Here is a 20,670-nt window from a genome sequence, read left to right as displayed (position 1 = left end):
AAGTGATGGGGTGCATCTCATTTTCCTGCCACATCTGGGACAAGCAGACCTTCACCATTTAAGGCTATCCAGGAACACTTCTTCCACAGCACAATTGCTCTAAATCATTGCTTTAAAAGCTGAAATGTTTAAACAACTGAGAATGAAGTTTATGCTTGCTTGCATTCTCTGTGTTATCAGCAAGTGAGGTTGCACAGAGTTTAGGTTAAGGCCAGTTTAATTTCTAAACCACTCTAATCTAATCTTTAATACTTCTTTTACATAAAACTGAACAGCCACAGCATCAGCTGCGTGAGACTCTGAGCCCAAAACATAAAACCTCTCCAAGCCCTACTGCAGTGTCCTTCCTGCACTGCAGGAAAGAAAAATTGAAGACTTCAGGGGGCTAAAATTGACATTCAGGACATGTAGTGTTAAAGCAGGAGAAACAGCTTTAACTGAGGAGAAATTTTATGGGAGGAATGCATGTCACGTGGTTTGTATCCAATATTCAGAAGAACACAATATAGGGCTGCAACAGCCATTAAAAAATATCTCACATTTAATAAGGGGCAGCTTTTACTTGCATGACAAACCTCTGAAGCAGCTCTTTTTACAGTTCCCCTCCCAAGCTTTCTTGTAAACATTATTCACTGTTAGCTTCCAGTCACAGCTTAGTCCAGGGTCTTGTGTATTATCTAAAATGCAACACAAAAGCATAAAATTAAAACAAAAATAAAATTTAATAGATAATTAATAGAAGAAAAACAAGAGAGAGAGCTCTACAGTTTCTTTTACAGTATGGATACTTCCAGCATTATCTTAAATGAGTTACATTAGCATCTTTGAAGACCAAAGAATTCTGATTTCTGAACTCTTTGCCCTTAGACTTCAATCCCTGCTGTGCAGCTGCTCAGAGAAGTTTCCAAATTATTCAGTGCACTTTTGTAATACCTCCTGACCTAGAATGCCTGTCTAGAAGGCATAAAACCCTTTCTAAACATAGTTATAGCCAAATTCATAATCCACTGGAAAAAGATTGTCAGTATATTAGCAGAGGCACAGGATAAGGAAGTTTCTTAATGGTGATGCTTTCAGGGCCACACTTTTGGAGTATAATTTAATTTAGCCCTGTGAACTTAGGCTAAGATGGACAAAGTTTTAATTGTTTTACTTCCATTGAACTCGGTGGAAGTCCCAGTACCACTTTTCCAAAGAGGGAGATATTGCTGCCCACCAGCTGTTTCACTTCTGATCTCTGCCCAACAGTAATTCACAATTTATGTTCAAAGTTCTGCTATTCCACTGGCCATTTTTATAACCCATTAAATCTGAACTGCCCTGAACTTAGCATGCCTAACTCCTACAGCACCATCAAGCTGCACTGGAGGATGGGAAGCAAAAGCAGAAACAATCTCATCCTATGAATCCTTCTGTCAACATAGCAAGCTATAAACCCAAACAACAGAATGACCCCACCCTTGAAAGAACTCCAGGAAGAAAATGGGAAGCCAAACTTAATATTTTTAATTACCAAGGAAAACCTTCCATTCTATCTCATTCTATAACCACCTTAAACCTCCCCCAAGAGCTTTCCTGAATCCTAAGGCAGGGCCTTGGCCCAGCTTTCCAATTATTAAACTCCTATAAAGCAGCACAGCACTGGATCTGCTCATTTCAGATTTTCCTTCTGTGTCCAGGGGTTTGGGTGTGTGTTGTGTTGCGTCTTTCCTTTGCTCTGAACATAAGAAGGGCTCCCTTGGTGACTCAGTTAACAGTTAATATGCCTCATCCAACCATTTATCTAATTGAATAATCCCCTTCTTTTTTAGCTTAATAGTCCATTCTCACATCTCCAGTTTTACTAGAAACCTTTTTCTTTTTTCATGTGTGCATTTTGATGTGAGGTAATTCCATCTCAAAGCTTTGTCTGCTTCAGGTTTCTGTCTCATATGGCCAAAAATACAGGTTCTGGCACAAAACCCCATCTGGATTTTCCTGTTGGTTCAGAGTCACACAACTTCAGTTAAGAGCAGCAAGACTGCAGAGGAACCTGAACATCCCCAAAACAATGTCTGTGTGCCCCCAGACAAAAGACACTGAGTGTCCCAATGAAAGAGGAGAACTGGGGAGGAAGGGGAGGAGTGGGGGATTCTTTTGGTTCCAGCAGCGAGCAGGGGCTCAGCAAGCTGCAGGCTGAAGGAAGGGAGGTAATGCTGCATCTGTCAGAATCTGGGTTGCTTCTGTTGCAGGCTGCCTGTGTGCTCTTAAGCAAGTCTGTGCCCGTCCTAACAGGACACCCATGGTGTGCTGAGGTGTCTGGTGCCACTTGATTCTGAGAACAGAAGCATCCCCTCCTTGTGGGACACATCCCCTGCCTCTGCAGTAACTCCTTCTCGACCTGGACTGCAGTGGCAATTCTTCCTGAGAGGTGACAGGAGCAGAGAGCCGTGCACTGACCACCTGTTACAGGCTCACAGGGACAAAAGCTCAACCTCAGCTGCTTAGAAGGGATCCCCTGGAGGCCTCTAAGGCATTTCACTGAGGATTTCCATTGCTTTGTGACTCTGACCTGTGAAGGTTTCCCAGCAGACTGGCAGACCCTTTCAGACCCACCACTTACAAGAGTTGAAGAGCTGCCTTGCCCAGGTGAGCTGTGCCTCGGTCCCCTTTAGGGAATGCCCAGGAAGGAGCTGATGCAGCTCTCTGTGCCAGGTGCCCGTGGCCAGCGCTGTGTGGCACGTGCATGTGACAGAGCAGAAGCCCTGAGTGCCACCGCTCATGGATGCAGTGCCAAAACCCTCAGCCATGCTCTCCCCTCTTCCCACCCGGATTCACACAGCTTCCTTTCCATGGAGAGCACTCCAAGGGTGGCCAGGGGCTTGTAAAGCTCAAAACGTGCAGATGAACCTGAGCTCCTGTGCCTTGGAGCAAGGTTTATCTGGGAATTGCTGCAAGAGGTAGAACACCCTGGGAATGGGAATTCCTGCCTGGTTTCATCAGCTTCAGGGCTCCCCTGCCTGGCAAATGGAGTGCAGGTGGATTGTGTTCACAGCACAGGAACACACTGCACTTCTGCAGGACAGCTCACCCATCCCTCTCTCCCCCTGCACATCACCCCTATGAGCATTCCTGTTAACTCACAGGCAGGGAAAACTGAAATGCAGGGAGGGCAGCTAGGATGTCCTGAGCCACATGGCAAATGACAAATGAACCCTGGGCTACCTCACATGAAAATCAACATCAGGCCAGGGCTGGGGCAGTTCTAAATACAGGGTTATGGGTCACAAGGGACCATTGTTATATGCTTGTCCCATTCTAAGATTTTTCTCTTCCCCTCCTCAAACATCTGCTGCAAAGCAGAGTCAGAGGGGAGCTGGACCTCTGGCCTGATCCAGTACAGCTGTTACTATGTTCTCTCAGTTTTAGAAATCAACCTGACCCCTCAACACTGGATACAAACACGCTTAGGCTTGGAAGGAGTCCAGTTTTAGGACCTTGCTTTATGAATGTTTTGTATTAAAATGATTTATACGAACACATTTGCTCTTTGGATCTGGCAGCAGCCTGCGATCAGACCCAGCTTTTCTTAATATTTTGGGCCATAAGCCATCCAGCTTGGGGATTTATTCATCTTAACGTGTTTAGCTTTGTAAGCACAATGCAGTAGTTACTGTTGTGCCTCCCGGCTGCTCTTCCATTTTTTATAAACTCATTCTCTCTGCTAACCTACTTTGAATTTTTTCTTCTAAAGCTGTTTTTAGTCTTCCCCTGCCCCTTTTCTTTTTACTCTTCCCCCACCCGCCTTTTTTTTTTGTCCCCCAAAACACTGGGATAAAACACTGGTGACTTGAATAGGCTCCAGCTTCTATATCCTGACTCTGGAAATAATTGTTCCCACTAATCCTTTTGAGTGCACTCCCAATTCCATATATTCAAAGAGCTGTCCCCCCCACCCCCCATACACACCCGATTGCTTCTGCTCAACAATCAGAGATTATGCATCAGCACTTTGTAATTGCTGGTGCCAAGCAGCTCTTGAGCCCCAAACTCCCAAATTGCCCCAACCCATGCACGGAGGCTCCTCCAGCACTGCCTCCAGCCTTCCCTCCTCATCCTCAGCTACCTGGAAAAGAAAAATGATCTTGTATTCCAGCTCAGACTGCAGCCTGCCAGTCGATTCCTGGATCCCTCCAATTCGGTGTCATAAATCCACTTAACGGGGGAGCTCCATACAGCTTTGGTGAGACACTTATTTGAGCGATACATAATTTATGTTGCCCTGAGGTTCGGGAACCCTTGAGTGAAGTTGGAGAAAGCTGGCAGGCAGCAGCAGGGAGTGCCCGAGGGGGAGAGGGGAGCAGGAGACGGCAGCCAGGGAAGGAGGGCACGGAGCAGAGGAGCTGGGTAGCAGGAGAGGGCGAGAAGGACACACAGGGCAGAGGGCACAGGGAGAGAAAGGAGAAAAGGAGGAGGGGAGGAGGAGCCCTGGAGCTGCAGACGGGCAGAGAGGGACAGGGGACGAGCAGGAGGGGAGGGGAGCAGGGGAGAGCAGGGGAGAGCAGGGGAGAGCAGGGGAGAGCAGGGGAGAGCAGGGGAGAGCAGGGGAGAGCAGGGGAGAGCAGGGGAGAGCAGGGCAGAGCAGGGCAGGGCAGGGGAGAGCAGGGGAGAGCAGAGCAGGGCAGAGCAGGGGAGAGCAGGGCAGAGCAGGGCAGAGCAGGGGAGAGCAGGGCAGGGCTGGACAGGACAGGGATCACCAGCAGCACCGGCGGGGATGCGCTCCCGCAGGCGGCCGGGGCTGCGCTCCCCCGATCCCCCCGATCCCCTGCCAGCCTTCCCAGCCTTCCCAGCCTTCCCAGCCTTCCCAGCCTCTCCAGCCTCTCCAGCCTCTCCAGCCTCTGCAGCCCTGCCAGCCCTGCCAGCCCTGCCAGCCCTGCCGAGCCCAGCCTGCCGCATCCCGCTCCGTGCAGGAGCTGGAGGGACAGCGCAGGGCGCTGCAGTTTTCCCTCCAGCCGGGAACAGGGCTCAGCCAGCGGCACCTCCATCCTCCAGAGACAGAGGGGCCCTCCTCTGACACCCCTTGGCTCAAGGACGAGGATGCTGAAGGCTGCACTGCAGGTGACATCTGTGCCCGAGAGACCTCAGCAGTTTGCTCGCACCTACGAGACGAAACACGGGAGGCAGAGAGAGCAAATGGAAAGGCCAAGTGTGGCAGACTACAGAACACGAACAGCGCTTGTCAAACCCACAGAATCTGTGCCTGCTGCTTGCCCAGGCTTCCACCCCTGAAGAGGCACTGGCTCCCAGTCGCTCCTGGAAGTCACTTTTTGGCTGGAGAACTCTCATCCAAACAGCTGGTGTCAGTGGGTTCTCTGTTAAACTCAGCAGTGATCTGTCACAGAGGTGTAGGGACACCTCAGAGATAGATCTCCATCGGGACCAGTCTCTGATATGTGGGGAGAGGTACTGGGAAAGCACCTCTGATTGATTTTCTGGGATTTTTGCAATATGATGAACTGAAGGCAGCAAACACTTGGCTCTGAACAGGAGCCCTGGTGAGCACAACAGATGGCCATATTGCAAGGAAAAAACCATGAGCACAACTGGACTAGCCAAGAGCCTCCACAGAGGCTGAGGAGGAGGGCTGGCCCTGAGCACCCAGTTTTCCTTCCACCTGCAGCATCCACCACGAGGTTTGCTATTACTTCTGTTCATGGAAAGCAGCCACTTGCTGTTGTGCCAAACTGGAGAAAAACAGCCTTTTCCTCTCCAAGTTCCCAGCACAGTCAGTATTGGGGTATTGGGCAAAGTGCTCCTCGGGTGTCCCCTCTCCTGCACACCCTGCACAGAGCTGCTTCCTCAGCCATGAGCTGCCACACAGAGCTGGCAGTGCCAGGTGAGCAGGGCTGGCCAAGCCGCTCCTCCCGCTGCTGCTGCTCTCTGTGCCCGGCCATGGATGCTAAAAAGGGCAACATTCGCTCCCTTCATCCCAGGTGAAGTGGTCAGGAGCTGCAGGGAGTGAGTTTCCCTGCCGAGGGAGAGAAGTCAATAACTGTGCCCTCAGAAGCAGGAGCACTGACTGGGGACCAGCCTTTAACCCCTTGCTTTCTGCCACGGAAAGGGGACCGTGCTCCTCTGCTGCCCTGCAAGATGAAGGTGACTGCCAGTGAGATTTTGCCTCCATCAGTGCTTACAAAGCCTTTCCAAAGCTGCTGACTGGCCAGTGCTGGGGAAATGCTCCCTGGGTTTCCCCGTGCCTGATGCCGTGTGTGGCTGCTCAGGGCGGGATCCCCATGGTGGCCGTCTCCGAGTGCCTGGCCTACATTTGTGTCTGTTTTCTTTGGCATCCTCCAGCATTTCCCTTGGAAGGAATGGCCAATAACACAGTTCCTACTCAGACATCTCCCTCTGACAGACAGCTCCCATAAAGATCATCATTCTCATTCTTGGGAGCCTCGTGCTGTTCCACTGTCTCTTTCAGGCTGTTCTCCTCTGGGGACAGGGTCACAAAACCCACAGAGTACACAGAGATTTGCAATTAGATCTGCTCTCTAATTCTTTTTCCCCTAATCTGAAAAATGTGACAAGTAAACTGCAGGTTTTGTAGAAATTGTCCAAGAAAATTCAGAAGAGGTTTGTGCTTCCCTTTGACCCCAAATCTGCTGGCTTTGAAAGAAATATTTAGATGAAGCTCCTCCAAAAGTTTACAGAAGAGAGTAGCTATTTCTTGTAAAAATAAATGCATGAAAAGCCCTAAGAATTTCTCTTGAAAACTAATTTTAGTGGAAATTTCTCAGGTAGTTTCAGGGAGCTGTGGAGCTCAGCATACCCTCTGGTACCGGAGCCTGGTTTCACCGGCCTGGGGACCTGAGAGCTCCCTTCGGCAAAACCAGAGGACAAGTTGAAAAAGAAATTAAAATAAAAATCCATTCTGTTTTTTTGCAGTGATATTGATCCTTCTTTCCATAAGAATTCCTACACAAATTAAAACTAAAAATAGAAGTGGGAGTTACATATCTGTGCACAGTTCTGAGTGAGAATTAAGCCTCTGATGTAGAACACATAGATGGGTGCCTCGCTCAGCCCCTGAGGGGATCTGTGTCACTGTGCCAGCTTAACACAAGAGAAAAAGGGATTTGCCTGGGTCAGATTGAAGGCAGCAGGGTCCTTGCAGGGAGAGAGGCTGTGTCACAGGGAAAGAGGAAACATCCAGACACGGGACACAGGGGAGCTGCTCCAACAGGAGCTCACCCAGTGCTGGTGCATGGCAGGGCTGGAGCTGCTCAGTTCCACTCAATTAATGCTCTCATTTCCCTACTCTCAGCAAGGGGCAGTGGTGTAGAGCCCCCTTGGGAAAGGGCTGTGTCCAGCACATGTGCTGGCTCTGCAACAATGCTCTCAAGATGGGCTTGGGGTCTGGCTGCCAGATCCAGCTCCTTGACACGTTACAGAGAAGAAAAGACAATGATCTCCACTTCCCTAAGGACAATCCTTTCAAAGTGATTGGAAAGTCACCAGCTCTAGCCTGATGGCATAAATCACTTTTAGGTGAGCCTTCAGGTATGTCCTGTGACTCCACTTAGGGCTCTGTTTGCCAAAAGGGAATCATTTCATCTCCTCAGTGATACCACATAACCTCCCACAGCTGTCTGGGCAATCCTCCTACAGGGGAACCCAAGATGCTTGTGAACCAGCTCCTGAGCTGCAGGAGTTTACAGGCCTGAGCTTTAAAGAAAGCAAAAGCAGAAATGGTCTTTGGAAAGCTCTGTGTGCATTCTGGCAGCTCAAGGAAAGCGTCACAGCATCCCACAAACAGCGGTTCACTGCGACAGCAGCGGCACCCCAAGCAAAGCCATCCTCCAGCATCCATCCAAATGCCTGAAGTCTGAATCCAAAGTCTCTGAAGACTCCTGGTTTGTTTGAGCCTCTCCTTATTGGAAACATCAGGCTTCCATTCCCAGCTGCTGGACTAGACAGACCACTGAGGGCCAAATCCATCTGTGACTCTTCCCTGCATCACAAGGAGCCACGGAACTGGTGAAGGGGCTGGAGCACCAAGGTGATGAGGAGTGGCTGAGGGAGCTGGGGGTGTTCAGCCTGGGCAGGAGGAGGCTCAGGAGGGACCTTATTGCTCCCTACAGCTGCCTGAGAGGAGGCTGTAATGGGGTGGGTGTTTGGGGGCTGCCCATCACAAACCTTAAGCCATCCAGATTCAAGTTTAGTGTCCAACTTCCATCATCCTTTATCCTTTCGGAGATCCTGCTGGATCTGCCTGGTCTGGCAGAGCCTTGAATCTGGAGTCACAGCTTTTCAGTTGTGCAGGTTTCCCCATTCCAGTTGCTCTGCAGAGGACAGCAGGAGCTGCCTGTGTTTTCATGTCCCAGATGGGAACATGCCATCACACTCCATGTGAGACAAGTCCACCTCAGAGCTGTTTGTTTTCTCTGCCTGATCAGCTGGGACACAGAGCTCAGGACATTGCAGCTCTGCCCCATTTCACCCTCCAGGTAGAGGAACACAAGCTCAAAAGAAGGAATTCTACCAGAATTCATTCTACCAGAGCTCCTTGCTTTCTTTTTCTCCCCTCAAGCAGCCAGAAACAGATGCCTCAGGCTCCTGGTACCAGTCACTCACGTAACAGCAGCTCTGCCCTGTTTGTACAGTGCCCTTGTTCCCAGGCCTTAACTCATCCTTACACAGCCACAAACCATCAATGCTCAGCCTTGTGGTGCTGCAAGGAGGGGCTGATCCCTCAGGAATGGGGGAAACAGCAACGAGAGGGCTCAAATTGCCAGCCCTGCACCCTTTGGTAGTGGTTCCTCTCTGCTTCAGCAGGAGCACATGTTCTGAAGCCATCTCAGGGGAGCAGCCCCTCAAGACAGGTTTTTAAAATGTGTTCTCAGGACATGAGGACATGTTCTCATGACCTTTTGCTGCCTCCTTTCCTCAAGGTGCCTCGATTCTGCCCCTGCCACTGTAATGTTTAAATCCCAAACACCTCCACACAGCCCTGGAGTTTTTACCAGTTCTTCAGCCTTCCACCTCCTTGCAGTATCTTTGACCTTCCAGAGCAAGCAGTACAGGCTTTGCAAAGGACCTGTGTAACCAACCACAGGAATGTCACTGTCACAAACTGTAAGAACTAAATGCTCTCAGCTATCATATTAAAGAAAAGCCCTTTCCTACCCCGAGCAAGCCCCTTGTTAAGGGATCACCAACAGCTCAAAACAGACACAGCCTTTCCTGCCACTTTTTCATGTCTTTGTGACATCAGGGTGACCACTGGACACTGGCAGTGCTGTTTTCCTTTCTTTTTGAGAAAAAAGAGCACAGTTTATTGCAAATACACCTAAATCTCTTGTAATTGTTGCCTTTGCTGTGGTTTATTACCGGCTTGTAATGCTCTGGGTGAATGGAAAACTATCATCCACTTTTTATTTTTTGGGTTTGGGTTTTTTGGGCATTTTTGGTTTTGTTTTTTGCTTTGTGTGTGTTTTTTAATCACTTGGGTCAAGAGAGCAACAGGTGAACTCACTTAACAATGGATGGCCAAAAGCAGCCCAAGTACCTACACCTTGCCATTAGGTTAAGGGCAGCCAGATGTTTTGGCTTTTGTAACCAGCTGTTTCTTTCCACTGCCAAAAAAACCTGCCTGAATGACTAATTAAGGTTAAGTGTGATGGATCCCACCCCTTGTCTCATTGCATTTCAGTGCCTGGTGTTTTGAAGAAACGCTGTCCTTGGTTTCAGAAACAAACCCCTGGACTATTTTGTCTGCTTTAGCATTTTGTGTAAGACAGAAGCCAGCAAAAATCATTCAGAGGAGGAATAAAGCCCAGCCACTGACAGTCCTAGAATTAGAGAATTGTTTATGTTGGAAAAGACCTTTAGGATCATCAAGGCCTGTCACTAATGTAATACTGCCAAGGCCACCACTAATCCATGTGTCTAAGCACCACATCTGCATGTCTTTTGAATTCCTCCAGGGATGGGGACTCAAGCATTTCCCTGGGCAGCCTGTTCCAGCATCTGACAAGCCTTTTGTTGAAGGCAGATTTTTTAAATATCCAGTCTAAACCTTCCCTGGTGCAGCTTGAGGCACAATTGCTTCTCACTTGGGAGAAGAGCTGGCTGCAGCCTCCTTTCAGACAGTGTGGAGAGCAACAAGGTCCCTCCTGAGCCTCCTCCTCTGCAGGCTGGGCACCCCCAGCTCAGCTGTTCCTCATGTGCCTTGCTCTGCAGACCTTTCACTGGCTCCATTGCCCTTCTCTGGGCCTGCTCCAGCGCCCCAATGTCCCCTCTGGATTGTCAGGGGACAGAAACTGAACCCAGGATTTGAGGTGCAGCCTCACCAGTGCCCAGTACAGGGGGATGATCCCTTCCCTGCTCCTGCTGGCCACATACTCCTCATACAGGCCAGGCACCATTGGCCTTCTTGGCCACCTGGGCACACTGCTGGCTCATGTTCAGCCAGCATTTCTAGGTCCTTTTCCCACCAGGAAAGCCTTCTCCAGGTCCTTTTCCTGCCAGGAAAGCTTTCTCCAGGTCCTTTTTCTGCCAGGAAAGCTTTCTCCAGGTCCTTTTCCCACCAGGCAGCCTTCCAGCCTCGCTTCCCCAAGTGTGTAGTGCTTCATGGAGTTGTTGTGACCCAGGACCCAGCTCTTCATCTTGTCCAACCAAGTGGCCTCAGTCCCTTGATGCAGCCCCTGCAGATCCCTCTGCAGAGCCTTTCTGCCCCCCAGCAGGTCCCACCCAGCTGGGTGCTCCCTGCAAACTGAGGGTGCACCCCATGCTCTGGTCCAGACCACTGGTAATGTTATGAAACACAACACCCAACCCAAAGAGAAGATCTGTCTTTAATCCCCTGTAAATTTGAGTCTTATCCTTGTCCTGAAGGAAGAGAATTTAATATTCCTTGCAAAATCCCTGGCTTTTGGATAATCTCTGTCATTGTTACTCTGGACAAGCTTGTTTTTCACAAAAACACCCATTATTTTTTTAACCTTGCTGAGTTCCTGATCACAAATCTCGATCTTGTGCCTATTAATACCACGAGGCAACTGCGAGGGGAAGCTGGGTGCTGCCAACACGTTTAAAGAATGCAACTTTGACCCTTTCCCAGGCTTTCTAGGTGACCCCCAGGGAGAAGACAGCATCCCATGGGAGCCAGAGTTGTCTGTTGGTTTAGCAATGCAGGTGGTTCCTCCTGTCTCCCCAGGGCATGAACCCTCACCTGCAGATCAACGGGCCGATGAACATCAACCACTACGCCACCAAGAAGAGCGTGGCGGAGAGCATGCTGGACGTGGCGCTCTTCATGGCCAACGTCACCCAGCTCAAAGCTGTGCTGGAGCAGGGCACGTCCTTCCAGTACTACTCCACCCTCATCGTGCTCATCAGCATCTCCCTCTTCTTCCAGGTGATGATTGGGATTCTCCTCATCGTCACGGGTAAGGCGTGTGTGCCCCGGCAGGGTGCTGCAGGGACAGGGTGCTGCAGGGACAGGGTGCTGTGGGGTGGAAGGGAGGAGCCTCTTCCCCCAAACCTTTCCCCTCTGGCTCCATCCGGGGCTGGATGTGGGTGGCAGGGAGAAGGTTGGTGTCAGTGGGAATGGTGGGTGGGTTGTTTTTGGTTTGCACGTCTCTGAGCACAGCTCTTCCTTCACTTTCCCACTGCTGGCCCCTGTGGAAGAGAGGGGATTTGGGCAGGGTGGGCCCCTTGCTGCCCCCCTGCTCCCTCATGCAGCTCTTGCAGACACCACCTTTCAGCTGTATCTTGTGTCCTGTTTCACCTGGGACTAAACAGAACAATTTAGGCACAGAATTCCCTGTTTTAACCTCACATTTGACCAATCCCACAGTTTTCCTACTGGCCCACAGACAGTACATTAACACCAGCATTGGTTTGCTGGTGCCTGCCCAGTGCTCCATCTGGTATAGGAGTTGCTGGATTTCAGTCTCCAACAGATTCCCACTATTAAAAACCTGCAAAATGCTGCATTTTCCTGCATATCCTACAGAACATACAGGGTTTTTCCAGGGGGCAGAGGATTGGAGGCTTTGGGAAATGAACAATGCGTTCCTTCCCCTGTGGCACACACCACAGCTTTTCCTGGTGCCAGCTGGGAGGAGAGAGGGGACAAGGGACCACAAGGTGGCTGCTGTTTGCATGGCTTATTGGCCAGAGAGCCCTGGTAGCCAGGTCTTGCTGTGTCTGAAGGGACCAAGGTCCATCAGCCAGGACTGACCCCGTTCACGTAGCCAGGGCTGAGAGCTGTGTCACCACAGAGGTGGCACCTGGCTGCTGGGGAGGAACTGGCTGTGCAAGCAGAGCACTGCAGCCCTTGTCTCCCGTGTCCCACAGCCTGTCCCCACCACACCCCACGGCCATGCAGTGCTGGGGGCACCGTGGCACGTGTCTGGCCAGGGTGCAGAGTAATTGCCTGCTTAGGGCTGACCCACTGCAGGGCCATGGCATCTTCATGGCAAAACAAAACATTTTGCCCAAAAATCAAAACAAGGTGAGTTTTTCTCTGCTGCAGCCCTCTGTGTCATCCTAGAGCAAGCTCCTGCAGGACTCCTGTGACTATCCCCTCTGCTCTGTGGCCTCAGCACTCAGGGGCACCGTGAACATTCAGCAGGCAGGGGAGGCTTGCAGGAGCTGGGGGACTCAGAGTCAGTCTGCAAGCCCCCTCCTCTTTTTGGGTTGTGTTGCACAGCTCGTCTGAACCTGAACGACATCGCCAAGCAACCCCGCCTGAACATCCTCAACAACGCTGCCACAGCTCTCATCTTCATCACAGTCATCCTCAACATCTTCATCACAGCCTTCGGCGTGCAGAAGACTGGCCTCTACCCTGCCAGGAATTTTGGACCTTATTAATTCACGGGGCAGTGGATTCAGGTAAGAAAGGGTGAGTTCCCATCACTGCCAGCCCCTGGGAGGGCTCTCAGGCTCAGAAAACACCACAGCAAGGCGGAGAAAGCACAAATTAACAAAACCTTTCCAGAGGCACGCTGCTGTCCCACAAAAACCTGCAGCCACTGAACAAATTCCCTCAGAGGAGGAGGAGCTCTCCTCACTTGGTCCCTAAAGCAAGAAGAGCAAACATCCCAGTTGTGGGATTTCCCAGCAGCTTTTGGAAGGCTGCAGGGCTCATGCTGGATACGAGCAGCAGCTGTGGATGGGAGTTCAGAGCTAGCTGTGCTCTGGGAGGAAGCCCAAGCAGAAGGAAAGGAAGGTGCTGGGCAAGGCAGGGGGGAAGAGCTCTTTACAACAGCACCTGTAGCTGGGCAGGGACTCTTTTAAGCACCTAATGCTCATTTTCAAGGAAGCCCTGTAAGTAAGTGCTCATCCAAATGGCTGGGTTCCCACGTCACGTCAGCGAGGGAATGACACGTTCTTAAATCAAAAGCACTTCAGCTCAAGAAGCAAAATTCACATTTCTTGCTTATAACCTGCAAAATGTAAACACGGTTTAAATGCAACATACCAGGGCAACAGCCAACAAGAGAGCTCAACAGACACAGGCTGTGGTGAGGATGGATGCAAAGGCCAAAAGCCTCTACAGAAACACGGCTGCTTTGGGATGCAGACAGGGGCAAGGGCTGAAGAGCAGCACCCCACACGTGTGGGGCAGTGGTGCTGTGGGGCAGAGGCTGTGCCTGCTCCTCTCTGGCCGTGCACAGAGGAGCCTGACGTGACCTTACCAGCATTTCTTGTGTTCCCTGCAGGGTCTGAGCAGTGCAGCTCTCCTCCACTGACCTCAGCAGGAGCCCACGGACCAATCCAGAGATCTGGGTTAAATTCAAACCTCTGTGTGTGTCACAGCACACCAGCCCCTTACTGCAATGCTTCTGCAGCTCTGGGGGCTGGGAGCGCTGCCTTTCCCAGCTACAGCAAACTTTGCAAGAGAAAACTGCAGGAACAGCAGCAGGTATACCTTGTAAAAGTGCAGTTCTGTAAATCTCTCCTTATTTTAGCTGCCTGCTTCACATATTCAATATTGGCTCATTTGCTAGAGAAAACTGAATTATTTACTTTGTAGGCTAAAGAAATAAACCCAGTCTTTTTTTTTTTTTTTTGGTCTCAAATATAAGTTGATGCCCTTAAAGCAATTCTATCTAATAGTTTACCTCCCAAATGTTGGAATGGATTTCTCAAACTGAAAAAGAAGTTTTCCCAGGAGGACAGAATGGTGTGTGCACATGAAGATAGCTAAAACCAGTTCAAATGTTTTCCTAGTCCTTTAAAATTAAATGTGACATAGTCAAGAAAACAATCAGGTATTTCCAGCACTGGAATATTAACAAGGGCAGAAAATAGTTATTGTGGTTTGATGTCATCATCAGGGACCTATCAGGAATGATGTCAGAATAGGCTGACAATATTTAGTAGAAAATGAGGAAACATTATACATAAGGACACAGCCTAGACTTATTGCCACAAAGAAAAATTACAGTTGAATAGCTTATTACTTTATTAAAAAAAAGATCACCATTATGATTTATTCTTATTACTAACATAAATGTTTTAAAATGTATTTGGTTTATAATGACAGCTCTGGTAATTCTCTTGTATTAGAATAATTTGTTTCCTTAAAAAAAAATCCCTTGAATTAATGAACTTCAAGATTTTTATGGAAGAGCAAAAATTTTCTATCCTAAATTTTTTAACTCTGCAGTCATGCTAAAAAATGGTATTTTAATAGCCTCATGTAAGCCTATTTAAATAATTCCATTCTCTTTTGATTATTAAATGATTTTTCCATTATAGTGCAGAATCAGAGTTTAATATGGACTTCTCATTTTGTACATCCTTGCCACCCCTGGGAGAAAAATGCCATGAAAGCATCCTCACACCAGTCTTCAGGAGCTACTGGGAGTGCCTGACACTTAGAAACAGATACAGATTTCATTTGTACTCTGTATTTGACTTTCCAAACCCAAGTTTGTGTCAGTCACACAGCCGTGGTGCTTTTCCTGGGAGGCTGTGAATGATCTCACCCACGAAGGCGCTGGGTAAGGCCAGGGGCCAGCAGCAGCTCAGCACCTGACACTGAGAGACTTCTCTGAGCTGAAGCAAAGCTGCATAAAAAGGGGAGGGTGGAAAATACCAGTTATGTATCTACCAGAACCTGGAGTGGCAAAGCCGAGCAGAGTCTGAGATCGGTTTGGGGAAGCAGGCAGAGACTCGTCCTCCACTTCTTCTCGGGGTGGCAGCTCTGGGGTGGCTCGGAGCTTGCTGCTTGCCTTGGTGCTCAGTCTCTGCTCTGACTGGCAGCCAAGGGCTGGATGTTTCTGGGAAGCCTGTTATCCCAGCCCCTCCAGACAAATGCTGCGCTCCAGAGCTGGCAGAATGAGGTGTAGGCACGGCAAAACCACAAGCCAAGAGCTGCCAGCCACTGCTGCCTAGCTGGGTTCATGGAAAGGCAAAGAATCATATATCCTGTGTGCAGACCCCAAACCCTAGGAGTCATTGCTTCACCAAGCAGGAGGCAAAGCAATTAGCATTGATGACTGAATGTAACGAGAGGGAAAAATAGGGAAGATTCAGCTGGGAAAGAAGCAGTGAGGGGAATTTCATTACCAGATCTTCACTTTGTTTCAGGGAGCTGCTGGATTGGTATGGCAGCATGTGAGGCCTGCAGGGCAGAGAGGGCTTCCTGCCACTCATCCCAGGCTAGCAAAAGACTAGCAGCACACTGGAATACTTTCCCTCCATCTCCTTTAATATTAATAATTTCTTGTCATAGTGAAATCACACTGTTTAGCAACCCTGGCTGCCCTTTCCCCTCGTTGTGTGTGACTCCCATTGCCACCAAGCTTTTGATACTCAAAGGTGGCACAGCTGAAGTGAAAAGGGGCCAAAATTGAATTGAAATAAGCAGCTGCTGTGAAAGAGCTGACCTCCCACAGCACAGGCTGTGCCAAGTCCAGGTTTAGGCTCCCAGCTGTGGTCTTGTCCAGGAGCTGTGCTTGCCAGGAGAACCACTGTGTTCTCCACATTCTCTCATCACATCACACCCACACTTTGCTGCAATGTGTATTTGTCCACCGTTTCCACCTTGTTTCACACAATAAACCCATGTTTTGTTGCCATCCCATTTCCCACAGATGCAGCAGGGCTCACTGCTGGCCAGCCCTGCCCACTGCTGGCTGGGGCAGAGAGCCACCCCTCTCTGGGGTACTGCCTGTGCCTTCAGCTTGTGAGCACACCTGGATTCTAATCCCTGCTGCACACACAGGTGGGTGCAAGTGAACACACAGACACACCAGAGCTCTTGTAGGAAGACAGTGTATTTATAAAACACGAGGGAGAATCTGTATATCCCCCAGCTCCAACAGAGAGCTGGCCCAGGAGTCGTCTTGAAGGCACAGAGCCACTTTAAGGCAGGTAACTCAAAGGTACAACTCAGATTTTTAACACAAGGCATCTGTATCTAAGAAACAATCAACTTCACATATTTGTAGGCAATGAGGAGAGATGTTCATGCCGGGCAAACATCAAGACAATGATGAAACAAATCATCATTTTCACACAATACACTTTGCTCAGATTAAAAGCCAGCCCTTCTTCATTCCTTTGCTGACCTGCAAAGCAAGCCTGAGCACCACACTTCAGTGCTGAAGACACAGTCACATTCCTAGGCAGAGCCCCCTTGCCCTGCACCTCACACTTGGTGGCCTGGACTCCCCAGCCTGGCCACATCCCACCCTGGAGAAGGTCTCTTTGCACATTGTCCATCGTGTCCCCACCACAGCGCTTCCGGAGCAGCTTGCTCCTGGCCTGGTGCAAGGAAAATCCCAAGCCACTGACTTCCTCCAGCTGTCCAGCCAGGACACAGCCAGGATGCACATGAGGGCCAGAATCTCCAGCACAGCTTCCTAAAAAGATCCTGGTGACAGAAATGTGACCAGCTGTTGAGGGAAGTCAGCTTCCTGGCCATGCTCTTTCACTGCACGGCTGGGGGACCTGTCCCTGCTGTGCCTCCTGCTCTCCCCCTCTGTGTGACTCAGGCTGGGGAGAAAATCTGCAGCCTCAGAGCAAAGCCCAGCACTGCTCCTGCAAGGTCTGCTGCTGGGGAGTGAGGAGGTTTTACTGCTGGCCAGTAAGCTGGGGAGTGTGGAGCCCCTTCCCTCCCTCCCTATTCCTGCAGGGACCTCTCAGCACCAGGGCTGGAGGACAGTTTTTGTCCCTGTGGGCTCTCCAAGCCCCTCCACAGAGGCTGCCAGCTAGTGCCCACGAGTGTTAATCATGTTTGCTATTGCAATGCTTGGATGCCAACTGAGAATTCCCTCTGAAAGGGAAGAACATTTGAGATGGCAGCTCTGACAGCAGGGAAACTGGCCATTAGGAAACTGGACTGAAAACTCCTTACACCTCCACCAACTCACGAGGTAGTTCTGCTTTCACTGGCCTGGGTTACAAGGTGTGAAGGAAGGAGTGCAGTCACAGCTGAAAAACGGGACAAAATCCCCAAATTCTGCTGGCAGTGCTGCTGTGCTGAGGGGTGCACCCGACCGTGCTGTGCTCTGGGGTGGGGAAGGCTCACGGTGTTTGTGCCAAGTGAGTTAGCTCCTGGATGCACCCAGCTCTCGCCAGTGCCTGCAGAGGGACGCCAGCTGCTGACTTTAGGTCACATCCAGGGCCAGATGTGAAAGGACACGGTACAAAGAACTGCTCCCTGTGCCTGACATGGGGACCCAGCAGTGCTCCATCTGCAGAGCGGGCAGCAGGCTGTGCCAGCGTGGTGAGCTCCAGCTGCTCCTGCAGCCCTTCCCTGTTGCACAGGCACTGCGTGGCACGGCCAGCCTGGCCAGGCCAGTCCTGGAGCCTGGAAAGGAGCTCACCTGCACACTCGTGGGGCTGTGCTGGGGCTGAGGGAGCCACAGGCTCTGGCTTGCACCGGCAGCGTGACTGACGCTGCACATTCCAGGCACAAACACAGCTTATTGCAACATTGCATCACAGCGCTCTGGTCTCCCAAACTCCTGTAATACTTAAAAAAAAATTAAAAATTCCAAAAAACTGTTGACTGTTGTCAGCCTCTTCCCTCTCACCCCAACTGCCACGATTTAATTTCTTAGCATTTGCATGGGTGAAGTATTTTCCCTCATTAGGAAGACTGCTCTGCCTTGGGAAGCTGCCTCTTCTGGGATATTCAGTGTCTGCATTCTGGCAAAGGCTCCATGGATTCAGAGACACGGCCATCTCTCCTGCCTGCTTCCCACCACGGCTGCACAATGCACAGCAGAACTTTCTGGTATCTGCTTGACTTCTAAATCCATCAGAACCCAGACTGACGCAAGCAGAGATGATTTGACACAATTTCCATCTCACGTGCCAGAACTTGTACGTTCAGTTTGCCGCAATAGCGGAACTTGGTGGACTCGTCAAGCACCACAGGCCTGTAAGAAATGAGTGCCTATTCTGAACTGGCATCTACTCCATCAGCAAAGAGCAAAAAAATCTAGCACCATGTCAGCTTTGCCTGTGTTCTGCATACATCCTCTACTCCTTCCCAGCAAGTCCCGCGGAACTGGGCACCACGAGCAGCATCCTATGCCACACTCTCCCCTCAGGCTTGAGACCTTTCCAGCATGGCATGGGGACACTGAAGCTCCAGTGGAAAGCACTGAGTGAGCCAGTTCTGGGTTTATATAGTCCTCTAAAATGGTTACTGGGTAAAAAAAATCTTGCTTTACACTAACAGGAGTTTTAGGGGATGAGACTTCCCTGTGGCACCAGGCCAGCTGTGGGCTCTCCCCACAGCTCTTGCATCAATGACAGCATGGGTTTGCCAATCCTTTTGTTCACTCAGCCCTCTTCTGTCCTCACTGTTTGTTACACCCAGTGCATGTGCCAAGACCTGAGGCCACCTCCTCTGTACCAGGCCAGAGCTCGCAGGGCTGCTCCAGAGATGAAGCACCAACAACTGCGCTGGTTCTCCAGCCAAGAAGCCTGGTCTCCACAAAAGAGTCAAACTGTGACAAGACACAACTGTGAGGCCATAACTTATTAAATTAACTTTTAGATGCCGCATAAACGTACAGCATTTTGAGAGCAGAAGACTCCTGTCTCTCCTCTTCTGACAAATCACAATATTTCAACTAATAAAATATTGCCACTTCTTCCCTGCTAGGATTTCCCTGATATTGTTAGGACAAACACACGTCTGTCGGATAAGGCTGCAAAGTTCCTCCTGAGATGCTCTGTTAGCTTCTCTGTACAGTCCCCCCACCACCCTCAGACGGTGGGTCAATAATTTAGGTGGAATTGTAACATCACCCTGGCCAGCTCACCCAGCTACAGGCAAACATGGCTCTTGTAAGGGAAATGTATTTGCAACTCCATCCACGGCCCATGATTTGCTGAGCACGAGCAGAGTTTTTCATAATGACCAAAGTGAAAAGCACAGAGAAACATCCAAGCACCAGCAGCCTAAAGTGCCTATCAGCTCCTCTGCACCCAGATTTCCTGAAGTCAGCACATGGGCATGTGGGTGCAATGCTGATTAGAGAACTTTGGTCCCCTGTCCAAAACCATGGGTACTGGAGAGATGGCAGAGGAGAGGAAACGGGGACGGTTGTGAGTTCTTTTCTTTTTTCTTTTTTTGCATGTAAGTTTTGAAAGAGAAGCTGCGTTGCTCTAAATAAACCGTTCTGGGCTTAGCTGGGATTTGTGTTTGTTTGGTGCAAGACTCAACAGGAACCACGGCACCTCTCCCCCTGTACCTTCCACCAGACTGCATGGCAGGAAACACAAGTCCTTCCCTTGGAGGAGACATCTCCCCCACACGGATCCCACGGCTTGGACGCAGCGGCTGACGAGAGAGGCTCCCGCTCCGCCAGCCTGATCACCCCTTCCTCGGCTGTGCCACACCGTCAGAGGGCTCTGGAGGCAGAGGAGGGGTTTGGACACTTGGCTGTGTGCCCCAGTAAAGTGCACATCTGGATGAGATGCTGGACAGCTCTGGGGTTGAAGGCTACGCTGTCTTCAGCTGGCGCCGGTTCCACATGCCCCGCTTGGAGTGAAACCAGTGGAAAAAGTTTCTCAGGGAGAGGCGCTCCACTTCCAGCCCAGCCTGCAGGATCCTGGCAGAAAGAAGAGTAGACTTAGGGAAAACTTCATCACAAAGCTGCTGAGGGACTCAGCCACAGGGAAATTATTTTTTAACTTGTGCTGTTGACAAGAGACATCAAGCAAATTGGATAGTCTAGAATAGCTGAGGGGTATCCTGAATCCAAAATAATCAGAATCTAATGACACTTTCTGAGGGTTTATGCACCCTTGAGAGCAGGACTGGTCAGAAGTGCCTGCATATGCCAAGACAGGAGGATAGATGGCTGGCAGCACTGGATTGCAGTCAGCTGACAGAAAAGACAGGGCAGGACCCAAACCCCACGACTACAAACCCAGGATTTGTGCAGCGAAGATCCCTCACCACAAAACCCTCAGAAAATTTAACTGTACCTCATAATCTCTTAATCCCTCTCCACCAGTTGCTCTTCAAGGCAATTCAATTGCTAAATGTTATATGGAAAATGTGAGGGACCCAGACTGCGCTCTGCAGTGCTTCAAGGGCACAAAGCCTTCACTGTCACCAGTGCCTGATCTGCCTGAGACCAACCAGCAGTGTGGCTGGAAGGCAGCAGAAAACAGCTCTTCTCTTACTAGTGGCTGCAGTAG

General features: G+C 50.1%; 2 protein-coding genes across 4 annotated transcripts in view; one reads left to right on the top strand and one right to left on the bottom strand.

Annotated features, from left to right (window-relative positions):
- The window catches only part of NINJ2 (ninjurin 2), a 43,902-nt gene extending 29,151 nt beyond the window's left edge, over positions 1-14,751 (top strand). For 2 of the 3 annotated variants that reach the window (XM_014259298.2, XM_014259300.2), the window contains exons 2-4: positions 11,198-11,429; positions 12,698-12,882; positions 13,713-14,751. In XM_014259298.2, coding sequence (XP_014114773.2) covers positions 11,198-11,429; positions 12,698-12,861 — 396 coding nt within the window. In that variant the 3' untranslated portion in view covers positions 12,862-12,882; positions 13,713-14,751. Of the gene's footprint in view, positions 1-4,164; positions 4,223-11,197; positions 11,430-12,697; positions 12,883-13,712 lie in introns of those variants that run through there. The other variant, XM_088055386.1, reaches the window with a different exon arrangement.
- A 1,508-nt stretch (positions 14,752-16,259) lies between these two features.
- Positions 16,260-20,670, bottom strand: part of B4GALNT3 (beta-1,4-N-acetyl-galactosaminyltransferase 3) — a 66,092-nt gene continuing 61,681 nt past the window's right edge. The window contains exon 21 of the mRNA XM_088055047.1: positions 16,260-20,075. Within this exon, the coding sequence (XP_087911173.1) occupies positions 19,967-20,075 (109 nt within the window). The 3' untranslated portion in view covers positions 16,260-19,966. The remainder of the gene's footprint in view (positions 20,076-20,670) is intronic.

Source organism: Pseudopodoces humilis, chromosome 5 (assembly GCF_049639895.1).
Source record: "Pseudopodoces humilis isolate 2021_Gansu_Grassland_sample_001 chromosome 5, ASM4963989v1, whole genome shotgun sequence".
In the NCBI taxonomy this organism is placed as follows: Eukaryota; Metazoa; Chordata; class Aves; order Passeriformes; family Paridae; genus Pseudopodoces; species Pseudopodoces humilis.
The sequence above is the reverse complement of the archived record's forward strand: the minus strand, read 5'-3'. Positions and strand labels throughout refer to the sequence as shown.